General features: G+C 43.2%; 1 protein-coding gene across 1 annotated transcript in view; it reads left to right on the top strand.

Moving 5' to 3' along the window:
• The first annotated feature begins 11,919 nt into the window (after window positions 1-11,919).
• LOC116101498 (inactive pancreatic lipase-related protein 1) overlaps window positions 11,920-13,936 on the top strand; it is a 16,267-nt gene continuing 14,250 nt past the window's right edge. The window contains exons 1-4 of the mRNA XM_031385025.1: window positions 11,920-12,072; window positions 12,155-12,203; window positions 13,207-13,361; window positions 13,735-13,860. Coding sequence (XP_031240885.1) covers window positions 12,155-12,203; window positions 13,207-13,361; window positions 13,735-13,860 — 330 coding nt within the window. The 5' untranslated portion in view covers window positions 11,920-12,072. The remainder of the gene's footprint in view (window positions 12,073-12,154; window positions 12,204-13,206; window positions 13,362-13,734; window positions 13,861-13,936) is intronic.

A 13,936-nucleotide genomic window follows, 5' to 3' on the forward strand; every position in this document is an offset into this window, starting at 1 on the left:
CTGCCCTTGCTAAATCTGACTGGAGTCAGTTCTTCCTGTGATCCTGGTTGTATCAGAACTCCTCAGAGTCAGGCTGTCTCTGCGATCTTGTGATTCTGGGATCCTGTGACCCTGGGCTTGTTAGAGCACCTGGGAGTGCAGCAGCTTCCTCTGGGTGTTGTGGGACTGGCTGCAGAGCCTGGGCCCAAAGTCCGCTCAGGACACCAGCCCAGAGAGACCAGAAGGGAGCCACTCTTATGGCGGAGTTCCTGTGTGCCTGGTCCTGCAGGTCCCAGTTACTCCCTGTGTTGGGGCAGATGTTGGGTCCTCCTCACCTCTGATCCTGAGAGTGTCAGAGCACCTGGGAGTGGAGCTTCCTCCGGGTGTTGTGGGACTGGCTGCAGAGCTTGCGCCCAAGGTCCGCTCAGGACCTGTTGTTCTTGTTGTTTGGTTTTGTTTTGGTTTTGAGACAAGGTTTCTCTGTGTATCCCTGGCTCTCCTGGAACTTACCCTGTAAACCAAGCTGGCCTCAAAAGCATCACCTACCTCTGCCTTCCAAGTTCTGGGACTAGATGTGTAGAGTTGGAGTTTAATGAAGACAGTTTTCTATAGGTTTAAACACAAAGGTTAAAAAAAAAAGAGGTGCTCAAAAGAATAAACAAGACACACTCATGAATATATCCAAGTGTTGGGAACAATCTCCTTAATAGAGAATCACAGGCTCTTGTCTTTGAAGGTAGTCATACATAGGAGTGTTTCAAAGAACTGCTAAAGAGTTTAAGTGAGATCTTTGGTAAGGTGGTTTCTGAGGTTGTCTCACAAGATTGCAGCTGACAAGGTAAATTTGGATTACAGGGTTACTAGAATATAAAGTATCTATAGTGTAAACAGTGTTAAATGTTTTTAAAATATTATTTATTTATTAAGTGTATGTATGTGTGTACTTGAGTATATATATGTACACCACATGCATGTATTGCACATGGAAGCCAGAAGAAAAAAATTGGATCCCTTGGAGTTACAGGTAGTTGTCAGCCACTCAATATCAGTGCTGGGAACTGATACTCCTCAACATCTGGAAGAGCAGCAAGTACTTTTGGTTGTGAGCCTAGCCTTTAAGGGCTGAGGCATCTCTCCAGCCCAGCAGCAAGTACTTTTAACTGCTGAGTCATCTTTCCCAGCCCAAGGTTAAATCTCTGTATTAATATTAAAATTAAACATTCATAAATTATTAAGAAAAAGATCTCTGTTTGGGATTCTCAGATGAAATCTGGGAAGACAGATGGGGCCAGACCCAAAGTCAGGTACTTCCAGGCCTAGAGGCAGAGACATTGCTATTCAAATGTGAAAATATCTGTGAGTGAGATGGACGTGGGCTCTGGGTTTGCAACCTTTTCAGTAAAGGTAAACTGTGCTGGAATTCCTGCTGCTTTGCTGGCCTGGAGCTTCCACCAGGCTCCAGGGTGAGGTGTCCCTATTTATCCCGTGTTCTCACACTTTCCCAGTCTTTATATGCTGCTTCAGTGTCCTTCTTTAAGACTTTGTCACACACCTGTCCTTTGCAGTTCCTTTGATACTGAACAAATGCATAAATCCTATTGATTGAAGACAAGCACATCAGAATTGTCACTAGCCATTTAGGATAGACCAAAGGACAGCAGGTGACTTTCCTGAAGGTATCCCACTGTTTTTGCATGGTCTGCAATGAATGAGCTCTTAGAAGCAAGGCCCAAAAGAGACTTCAGTTCAGGATTGGTTCTTGAAGCTGATATGCCTTTCTTGTCATTACTACATTAACGTAGCAATTCCTGGGCATGAGCCCACCCCATTGGGCAGATTTTCTGCAGATCAACCAAGATATACTCTTGTAGTAATTCTGTGTAGACAAATAGATTTCATAATTCCTCAAAATGATTCTATAAAATCCCTAAATTTATATGAGTAATTTTGAGCCCTCTAAGTATGAATACTGCAATTAGGACTCTGTAAACCTTCGTGCATCATGAGCTAAATTGCACTAAGATAGAAAGCAGGTATGAAACAGATTTACAACCAGGGAAACATTCTTTCTGGGTTGGCTGTGAAACCATTATCAGATAATCAAAGGTCATAAACTGAGAATGAACCATTTATTGTGGGTACAAGGACAAAAGATAAAATATTGACTGGATTTATCTATACAAAACTTCAGTACTAATGAGACACTAAGTAGATAATTTGCCTCTTGATGAAACCGTGCTAACTTAGACATAAGAATTATTGTTTCAGACTCTTAATGAACCTGTGGAGCTAGTGGCAGATAATGGATGTTTAGTTAGATAACTAACACAAACACATGCAAACATCTCTGTTGTAACTCCTTATTCACTTTATGATTTGAATTTATGTTTGAACTTACTGTGAACTTTTGAATAAAGATGCTTGGAATACCATGAGATCATGTATCCTGAAAAGTTCAAGAACTAGGAATAATGACAATAAGAGCAGAAGCAGAAGAGAACAGAGTGGGAACAGAGGGACAGATTTTTCTTAACAACTAGAGAGAGACAGTTCCCCCACCTACCCACCCTTTTCTCTTGGAAATAAAGATTAGAGTCTTTTTCAAAGTGAGTGTTTTCTTTCTTCAAGATGTCCCAGGACCTGTGGGGAAGAGGGAGGAGGCACAAAGAACACAATCCCTTGCTGTTTAACAATTGGGTGTTAATCACCAGAGGCCTGCAGTTTCTAGTCTCAGAGTAATTTAGAGTCAAAAAGGTAAACTTTATTTAATAATAAGCAACTTTTACTTTCGAAAAACCAAGTAGTCATGTCTCTCTCCACCAAAAACAAAACAAAACAAAACAAAACTTCCCCACAGCTGCTATACAGAGAGATCCAGGGTTGGGCCAGGCTCCTGACACCGAATAACATTGTATCTCTCATCAGCAACCCTACAGCTAGCAATGTGTGAAATAATACATCTCTAGACCTGAAAGTAAACAGCTAGCAAACAAAGTATCTTCAACAACTGACCCAGAAATAAAAACAACCCAAATCCCCAGTGTAGTAGATATTATTTTAGTCTGATTTTTGTGGCAGAAGCAGTGACTACTAAAGTTTTTTTTTTTAAAAAAATAATAAAATAACTAAAATCACCAGGGTTACAGCCTCCAAATCCTTAACTTTCTTTTAGTTGTTTCCTAAACACAAACTTAAAAGTTCTTCTCTCTGTGCTGAGAAAAAATCTCTGTCCAATCTGTATCTATCCAGTTCTCTGCTCAAGAGGAAAAAATTTCATGCTTTTACCCCTAAAACATCATTTGAGTCCTCAAGCTTTTTTCCTCTGTGTTCTCTTTTCTGCTGGGAAAACTTTCTTATTACTTGTGAGTGTTCATGCTTTTAACATGCTAACAATTTCTCAGGTTTTATTTTTGCTGTAGCTCAAAGGTATGAGTCTATTCAAGTTGCCTACAGACACTCTTAATCTGCTTTTTTCTCCTCTGATTTCAATACAGATTACAGACAGTGGCCATGCTAATTTATCTTAAACATTTATCTCTTTTCCTGACTTTAAAGGATCATGTAAGCTTTAGGGAGTAGTGCTTTTGATCCATCTGTCACAGGTCAAAAGAAGCCTTCCTCCCCTCCTGATGAATTGATCTTTCTGTACTCACAACCTCCTAGGCAAAGAGACAGGACTGAAAGTTGCAAGTAAAGATTTCCCTGAGCTCCTTAACTTCACCTTCTGTCCCCAGTCTATGTCTTGAAGATTTTTACTCAGCTGACAGTCACTACCCAGGAGTCAACTGCAGCTCAGCAACTACTCCAAAATGAGATCCTCCCACTAGCCCCAGGTGGTCCTGAAAAGCTGGCCAGCTCTGGATTTGCTGAAAGTCAGTATGAAGTGGTACAGTCAAAAGAAAGAGAACTTGCCTGCAAACTATGGCTTCCAGTGGCCAGCCAAGGTCCTTTGGTCTCCCTTGGGCCTCGTAGCTATTACCTCTCCCTCTACCCACTGATCTCCATCCTTCCCACAATAATGTGATTGTTCCCTGTCTATTCAGGTAGTAAACTGCTTTTAACAGGACTTTGTCAAGTCTCCTACCACAGCCTGCCTGTCTGAGTCACCCCCACCTTTGGCTTACATTTCATCTTTCCTGGGCCCCCATGACCATGTCCCAGTCCAGCTGTGAAGCACCCAGAAATGTCCCTTTACAGCCAAAGATTAAAAACCTCCAAGCACTCCAAAAGAGGCCAAGCCCACTGACTTGGTTCAAAATATGTTCTTAGCTCATCTCAAGCAGGTCTATAGGATTGCTGGTGGAGAGATAAAACTTCACTCTCACTACTCCTCAGGAACCTACTCCTGCTCTTCTCTCTGCTCTGATAGATAAACCTGGTCCTGGTCAGTCTGCCCTTCTCCTGTCTGTCCTAGAGAGATAACCATGGTGACTTTGGATTTCTATCTCCTATACCTATGATTAAAACCCTTCTTCTCACCAATTGATCTCTTAAGTGGCTCTCTGAGTCCTTCCTTACATGGAATAATAAGAGAAGAACAATAATTAATGAAACAAAAACTAACAGAACAATACTTAGAATTAAATTGAGTTTTCGAGTGAGAGGACTTTTCCTGGTACAACTGTACTAGACTGAAGGACCTAGGGTGTCAGACTCCCATAGTCACCAAACCTGGATCAATGGCTCCAGAATATGTTGTCTCATTCCAATAAAAATTAACTCAGTAGAAAGTCACGGGAGCAAGAAAAGCAGAAGCAGGTTTTATTAAAGAGTATTAAGAAAATTGAAAACCTAAGGCAAGGTGAGAAACTGGGGGAATGTGAAGCTCCCAAGAGAGGGAAGGGAGGAATTGCTGAATTCTGTCATCCAGGGGTTTAGAGAGTGCAAACTGGGCAAAGGCTGAGGTAATTGTTGTGAGATTGGTTGGTTTTCTAGACTACCATGGGTCCAGCCAATGAGGGTCCCACATGACCTATGTATATTCCTCTGACCCAGCCTTGTCATGGAATGTTGAAGATCCCCAACCCTGTGTCTACCTCTGACCTCTGTTTTCTTAGTTATTTGTGGACTCTGTCCCCCAACCTTGTTGCTTGGGAGTGACTTGGTTCTGTAAGCAGCCCCGACAGGCTGCAAGCTGGAGTTGAGCACCTGCTGTGTGAAGGAGTCCTGACTGCTGCTCCTTAGATCATAGACTTAGCAAGTCTCATACTTATGTTAAAAGGTTCACCGGATCTTCCTTTCAAGATCTCCTTCTGGTCTGGTGTTAATGGATCCTCTCCTGTTTATGTTATATGGGCAAGTGTCGAATTCCTCTGGGTCTGGTTCCCAAGCCTAACTATAAATACTGAGTGAATTACAGTAAAGCTCTCTCTTATCACTTCTACCTGGCGTCTGTGTCTTTCCTTACTAACTGTTTGCTCCCACAGATAATTGTTCATCCCAGTCCTAGAGCACCCAATCGGGAGGCAACAGTTATTGACCTGTGGGTTAGCTATGTGTCACTTGCCAGATGTGTGTTGTGCCCTCCCACCTTGCAGGTTAGCTCCTCATCTATGGGATGGTCTGGGGTCTTGTTCCTAAAAGAGGGGGAAGCTTACTAGAAGCTCCCTGTGAGAATTAGATGGGTTAGAAGCAAGAGTGTGTAAAAGATGAATAGTGTGCAGCATGTGTTTCCCAGGAGGGTCTCATGGAAGCTTGCCAGCTTTTGCTTCTCATATCAGGTTGTCTTGAGTACCTCATACCCAACTGCAAGCTGTTTATTCCCCATCCCTAGTCCTCCCAGGCCCACTGTTTGCCCCTAACATTCCTTCCAACACTAGCATCTGCTCTGACTGCAGCATGTGTGAGTTTGCACTGTTGACACCTTCAGCACTAGCATCTGCTCTGACTGCAACATGTGTGAACTTGCACTGTTCACACCTTCACCACTAGCATCTGCTCTGATTGCAGCATGTGTGAACTTGCATTGTTCACACATTCAGCACTAGCATCTGCTCTGACTGCAGCATGTGTGAGCTTGCACTATTCACACCTTCACCACTAGCATCTGCTCTGACTGCAACATCTGTGAACTTGCACTGTTCACACCTTCACTACTAGCATCTGCTGACTGCAACATGTGTGAGCTTGCACTGTTCACACCTTCACCACTAGCATCTGCTCTGATTGCAGCATGTGTGAGCTTGCACTGTTCACACCTTCACCACTAGCACCTGCTCTGACTGCAGCATGTGTGAACTTGCACTGTTCACACCTTCACCACTAGCATCTGCTCTGACTGCAGCATGTGTGAGCTTGCACTTTTCACATTGGGCTCCTTTCCCTTCCTACCTATGAAGACATAGCTTTTGCCTTAGAATAATACTTATTTTTAGAAAAGAGAGATAAGGTTGACAAATTCCTGGCCAAACTAATAAAAAAAAGAGGACCCAAATTAATAAGATTATAGATGAAAAATGGGAAATTGCTACAGATTCTAATGAAATCTTGAGTATCATTTGGCTTTATATGTGAAGTTATATATCCCCCAACCCTGAAACATTTAAAAGTTGAAATTACTAGACATATATGACCCGATAAAATTAAATCAAAAATTTATAAGCAACTTAAGCAGACCCAAAATAAGCAATAGTAGAGAAGCCATAACCTACACTATACACACCACACTCTCATACACCATATATCACACATACACAATACACACCATATACAACACCACACACACACACACACACACACTACTCTCACACACCACATACCACACACACATACATGGATACCCCTCACAAACATCCTACACACATAGGTACATACTACACTCTACATACCATATTACACACACACACCACTACACTCTACACACTATATACCACACACATATACCACACTATACTCCACACACCATATACTATACACACACCACTCTCACATACCATATACCACACACACAGCACAACACAACACACTACACTCTACACACTATATACCACACACACACCCCACACTTGATTTAAAAATTACCCAGAACAAAGAAAGTGCAAAGAATTCTAGAAGATAGACTCTCCTGCTCATGGATTTGCAGAATCAATGTTGGAAAAGTTGGCTCTTTTGTCTAATTTCTCTCTTGTCTAAAGCAATCTCCCAAGTCAACACAAGTCACTCAAAATTCTAATGACATTCTTTACAGAATACAAAAGCAATCCTAAAATTCAAAACACAGAAGTATTTCCAAAGTAATCTTAAACAGAAAGCAATGCTGAAAGTGTCACAGTTGATGATCTCAAACTATACTTCAGAGCCATAGGAAGAAAACAGCATGGTATCAGCACAAAGATAAACATGTAACTCAATGATGTAGAAAATAGGAATAAAGGACCCTCACAGATATTGACATGTGGTGCACATACATACACACATGCAGGTAAACAGCCATACATTAAAATTAAACATTGTAATATTTTTTTTTTAAGATTTTATCTTTCCTCAGAATGGCTATCATCAAGGAAACAGATAAATTCTGGGAAGTAAGGAAGGAGCTCTTGTACATTACTAGCAGGAGTATCAACTAGTGTAGCCACTATGGAAATTAGAGTGGAGGTTTCTCAAAAATCTGAAGCTAGAAATACATATGATCCAGCTATATACTACTCTTGCTAAGTAGGCAATGGGCTCTTAATCTACATACCACAGAGATAGCATGCATGCATATTTGTGTTTACTACTGCACTATTTATAAGAGCTATTTACAAGAGCTAAAAGATGGAACAAGTGTAGTTGTCCATTACCTGAAGAATAAAGGAAACATGGTATCTACATGCAATCAACCATGAAGAAATATTTCCTGAAACTGAAGATGATTGTGCTACATTAAATAAACCAGACTCAGAATGACAAATTCTGGTTATTTTCTCTCATATGCAGACACTAAATTTGTGTGTGGGAGACCATGAAAGGCAAGTAAGAATTCTTTTGGAGGAGTGTATGGAGGAGGAGGATATGCTATATGCATGAATATATATCATGAGTTGACATTGATAAAACAGAATTCAGATGTCATATTTCAATGCAAATTTCAGTACAATAACAGATCTGATCTGATGAGTTTGGCTTTGCAGACAGAAATGTGCCAACAAAGCAAAACCAGAGACACAGCTTGGGTTAGTAATTTCAAAGTTATTTTCCTATATTGCTAAAGCAAAGGGGACTTCCTTATTGTGGTTGTTTGTACTGACTAAACTCTCCCGTCTTATTGTAAAGATAATTGGCCCATTTCACTGTTCACTTGGAATATGTGACTTGTAACACACATAACTCTGTTTGGTTCTAAGAGTAGATATTTGTAACTTCTGTTAAATGAATTTTGTGGGAGAGCACAGCCTTGGAATAGCCTCCTGTTCTAGGACCCCACAGATTGTAAGCAAACCATTACTTTAGAGTAATGCTCCTGTAAGCATGCTGTTTGTTCAAATCAAAGACAGTGCGAGGCTTCACTCAAACAACAAAGTAGGACAGAGCCCACCTCACAGAATATGATCTAGGACAGGGTCACCTCACAGTACATGATCTGGCAACTCTGGGCAGGCTTAATCTTGTCCCTCAGCTTTCCCTCTGTTTATAGAACTATGGGTCACCTAGGGTTTCTGTGCTGTATCTGTCCTCATTATATTCTCTTCCCGAGAATCTACACAACCACATCAGTGGCAGCAGAGTCTAGATTTAAAGAGAAGGCAATGGTTATATTGCACCCACATAATTACTATGTAACCATTGTGCTCTTGCCCTAAGTAAATCAGACACCTAAACCAATGTAGCAGAATAGAGAATCCATAAGAATTTTTGCATCTGCAGCCTGCCAATTTTTAACAATGGAGCCAAAAGCATATACTGGAAAGTGAAAATTCTCTTTAATAAATTGTCCTTAATTGTTTCATGGAGATAATATGTCCACCTGGAGAAGAACATCATTCAAAGCTTCCCTTTCAGCATATATAACAATGAACACAAAATAGATACCAATTCAAAGTTACAAGCTGAAATCATAAACATTCTAGTAGAAAATATATGGGAAGTGCTTCATGACCTTTGTCCGGACAAATACTTCTTAATTTGACCCTAAAATTACAGGCAAAAAAGGGGCAACCCTCCAAAACATAAGTGGGCTTGCATCTTACTCATTAGCTGGGTGATATATTTCTCTTTGTGCCTCAGTTTCTCTATGCATAAAGACACATTTACAGTAAGTCCTGCCTGGTGTGGTAGCACTCAGAATGAAGTGAGATCATTTGGAACACTGCTTGTACTTGAACCACAGTGACTGGAGGCGACTGTTTCTGTTTTTCTTTTTGACAAGGTGTCTTGTAGCTCAGGCTGGCCTCAGGCACCAGTTAGTCAAGGAGGACTTTGAACTCTGACCTCTTGCCTCTACCTCCCCAGTGCTGAGATGGGAGTACTCTACAATGCCCTGTGTGTAAGGTGCCAAGGGCTTCATACATGGTAAGCAATAACTCTACCAAATCGGTCCTTCCCCAGCCTGTTCCTTGTTACTATGGAGGATGGGTGACCTTTCTTAACAGGAGAGCCCTTTGGCCTTTACCCCAGTTCTTAGGCTATTTTGGTGTGTGAACTTGACACAGAAACACGTTTAACTTAGGAGCGAGTCTGGGGCCCCTACCATGCTTGTTCTTCGAAGGCTTATCTGCCTCGTGTGAACTGGCCGGCTGCTTCCAGGTACACAGATCTGAAGGTAAATCAGAGTCCAGTCTGTCTTGCAGCTGTGCAGCCTTTTGAGGATCTGGGGGAACAAACCTGACATGCTATGGAGTGCTGGGTGGGACCCGGGGGGCCCTAAACCCCAACCGTCCAAAATAAAGGAAGATACCATTGCTGCTGCTTTAAGCGCTGTATTTCAGATTGATCCACTATCCCACAGCAGGAATAGGTTGATGGGACTGGAGGCCATGCAAGTGTTGTTGGGAGGCCTACTGAATCTGCCTTCAAGATTCCTGTGCCTGAGTGTTTCTAGCCTGCAAGGGGAGGGAGCCACTAGAGAGAAAATTCTCTTTTTATTTACATTTCAAATGTTATCCCATTCCCTTGTTTTCCCTCAGAAAACTCCCCTATCCCATCCCCCCTCCCCCTGCTCACTAACCCACCCACTCCTGCTTCCCTGTCCTGGCATTCCCCTACACTGCGGCACTGACCCTTCACAGGACCAAGAGCCTCTCCTCTCATTGATACTTGACAAGGTCATCCTCTGCTACATATGCAGCTGGGGTCATGAATCCCTCCATGTGTTCTCTTTGGTTGGTGGTGTAGTTCCTGGGAGCTCTGGAGATACTGGTTAGTTCATATTGTTGTTCCTCCTATGGGTTGCAAACCCGTTAAGCTCCTTGGGTCCTTTCTCTAGCTCCTTCATTTTGGGGACCCTGCGCTCAGTCCAATGGATGGCTGTGAGCCTCCACTTTTGTATTTGTCAGGCACTGTCAGAGCCTCTCAGGAGACAGCTATCTCAGGCTCCTGTCAGCAAGCACTTGTTGGCATCCACAATAGTATCTGGGTTTGGTGACTATATATTGGAAGGATCCCCAGGTGGGGCAGTCTCTGGATTGTCCTTCCTTCAGTCTCTGTTCCACACTTTGTCTCTGCAACTCCTTCCATGGGTATTTTGTTCCCCCTTCTAAGAAGGATCAAAGTATCCACACTTTGGTCTTCATTCTTGAGTTTCATGTGGTCTGTGAATTGTCTCTTGGGTATTCCGAGCTTCTGGGCTAATAGCCACTTATCAGTGAGTGCATACCATGTGTGTTCTTTTGTGATTGGGTTACCTCACTCAGGATGATATTTTCTAGTTCCATCCATTTGCTTAAGAATTTCACAAATTTGTTGTTTTTAATAGCTGGATAGTACTCCATTGTGTAAATGTACCACATTTTCTGTATCCACTCCTCTATTGAGGGACATCTGGGTTCTTTCCAACTTTTGGCTATTATAAATTTCAACATCCTTAGTCATCAGGGAAATGCAAATCAAAACAACCCTGAGATTCTACCTCACACCAGTCAGAATGGCTAAGGTCAAAAACTCAGGAGACAGCCAATGCTGGCGAGGATGTGGAGAAAGAGGAACACTCCTCCATTGCTGGTGGGATTGCAAGATGGTACAACCACTCTGGAAATCAGTCTGGCGTTTCTTCAGAAAATTGGACATAGTACTACCAGAGGACCCAGCTATACCACTCCTGGGCATATACCCAAAAGATGCTCCAACATGTAATAAGGACACATGCTCCACTGTGTTCATAGCAGTCTTATTTATAATAGCGTGAAAATTCTCTTAACATATGTTTGCCTTTACTTTCTGTGCTTCCGGGGTGGGGAGGGGCTTTCCTACATATTGTATGAGAGAGAGAGAGAGAGAGAGAGAGGAGAGAGAGAGAGAGAGAGAGAGAGAGAGAGAGAGAGAGAGAGAGAGAGAGAGACTACCCCTCATAATAGGGTTTGCCGCTGTCTCTCTTTTTTTTTTCCTTCTTTTTTGGAGAGGAGGTTCGTGTTGGAAACAGAAACCAAGGTCTCACAAGCTGAGAAAGCACTCTCTTTGAGCTACAACTGATCCCTTTTTGGTTTTAATTCTTTTTACTTTATTTTGAGACAGAACCTTACGAAGTCACTCGTCTGCAGCCCAGGCAGGCCTGGGACTCCCACTCTGCACATCTTAGTGCAGCTGCATGCAGATTGAGACCTGCACACTTGGCTCCTAAGGATTCTTACAGACACACAAGGAAAAGCTACAGGTTCTTTTGCATCTTTCAGTCAAGCATGCTTTCACCTTCCCAGGCTTGTGGGAAGATCTGCCTGCCATCCCAAGCTTGTTGTGTGTAAATACACACACAGGTTGAAGGACGGATTTAAGGTGAGATTAAAGGATAGAGTTCCCATAGCTCCGGCTCTCATCACACACTGTTTGCTTGAACTACCGTCCAAAAGATAAGGGTGACGAATAAAAAGGTCCTGGTGGGTCCCAGGAGAGCAAGCACCTGGCTCCCGTGACCACATCAGCCACCTTTGGATCTGCATCTCCACCAGCTAAAAAGCAGAGGTGAGGCAAACAACCCTGCACTCCCCAGAGCCTTAGCTCCAACCGAGGCTGAGGATGTTTGATGTCATTGACTTTGTTGTAGATGCTGATCTTCTGGACAATCTCTCTTTTCCTACTGGGAGCAGCTCAGGGTAAGCAGCACCACAGTGCACCAGGGTTGTTAATGTGTGCCCTGAAGCTCTCTAAGGCCGGAGAAAGCTTGTGGGAGCCCCAGGCTTTCCCACGGGTCTGGGAAAGGTGGTGGAACAGCCTGGGAGAGTGGGCTGGGCAACTGATGGGGGATGGCTCCCCGTGCCTGGAGGAGCTTGGGGCCTGAATTTTTTAGGGAAAATTCTAGAACATCTAGAAGTGACGGGTGGACTTTTGCTGTGTTAACATGGACTTCTGGGGTGGAGGTGTTCTGCACATGTGCTGGAAGAGTTTGGGAAGGGATTTCGAATGTTTTAGGGTTTTTTTTTTATTGAAAATAAACTTTTTCCATGCAATGTATTCTGATTACAGTTTTCTCTCCTCCAATTCCTCCCAACTCATTCCACCTCCCCTCCCATCCTGATCCACATCCTCTCTGTCTCTTGTTTCTAAAAATGATAATAAAATAAAATTAATCAAAAAGCAAACAAATCCGAATGTGACAAAAAAGAAAAAGAACCAACTAAAAGGTATGAACCCACATGTAGATGCAGAGACACACATGGTCACACACACAGGAATCCCACAAAATCCCCTCCTGTACAATTAAAAACAAATTCATTGTGAGACAAAGGCCCTCCGAAGATGCTGTTGAATTAATTTTACGTTGGCCATCGACTGCTGGGCATGGGGCCTACCCTGAGAGTGGTTTCTTCAGTGAGACTTTCTTGGAGGGAACTAGATTTTCATTTGCAAGTGGCTATCAATGTGCAATGGCTTCAGGATTAGCACACCTTGCAGAGCCACCATCAGAGAAGCTTCCCCCTGCAGAGATGGGAACGACCAGCCAGCTAGTCTGCAGAGAGTGAGAGACCTTGGAACAGTCAGGTCCCCATCAAATCCCTCCCTTGGGACTGAGGGACTTTGCTGAAGAGGAGCCGGGTTCTTGGGAGCTCAGCCACAATAGCTTCTTCTTGAGCCTGTCCATTTTCTCTCTCTCTCCAGGAAAAGAGGTTTGCTATGATAACCTTGGATGCTTTTCTGATGCTGAGCCCTGGGCAGGGACAGCTATCAGGCCCCTAAAACTTCTTCCTTGGAGCCCTGAAAAGATCAACACTAGATTCCTGCTCTACACCAATGAGAACCCAACTGCTTTCCAAGTAAGGCTTCTCTTCATGAACTCTGGGACACCCTCTTATCTTACCTTTGTACCTGTTTCCTATGCCCTGCCCCACCTTCTAGGTGAGTGATTGGTTCACAGCTGTGTAGCTCCTGCTAAGCTCTTTAGCTCTGGTCTAGACATGAGCTTACTGTCCAACAATCCCATAGGAATGATAACTGTGTAAACCCAATCCCAGACCCAGTGGAGGCAGGGCATGAGGAGTGGAGAGGTCAGGATGGCCTCCTGAGGAGCTGATTCTGTGCTCAGCCTTGAAAGGCTGACACAGTGGGCAAGGCAAGGGTGGAGATGGGGAGAGGTAGGCTCATGAGACAGGTTGACAAAAACCTATAATTCTTTTCTGTTTGTCACAGACTCTCCAGCTTTCTGACCCATCGACCATTGAGTCCTCCAATTTTCAAGTTTCCAGGAAGACTCGGTTTATCATCCATGGCTTCATAGACAAAGGAGAGGAGAACTGGGTGGTTGACATGTGTAAGGTAGGGAACACCATAGACAAAGGAGAGGAGGACTGGGTGGTTGGCATGGGTAAGGTGGGGAGCACCATAGACAAAG

This window comes from Mastomys coucha, unplaced genomic scaffold (assembly GCF_008632895.1).
Source record: "Mastomys coucha isolate ucsf_1 unplaced genomic scaffold, UCSF_Mcou_1 pScaffold21, whole genome shotgun sequence".
Classification (NCBI taxonomy): domain Eukaryota; kingdom Metazoa; phylum Chordata; class Mammalia; order Rodentia; family Muridae; genus Mastomys; species Mastomys coucha.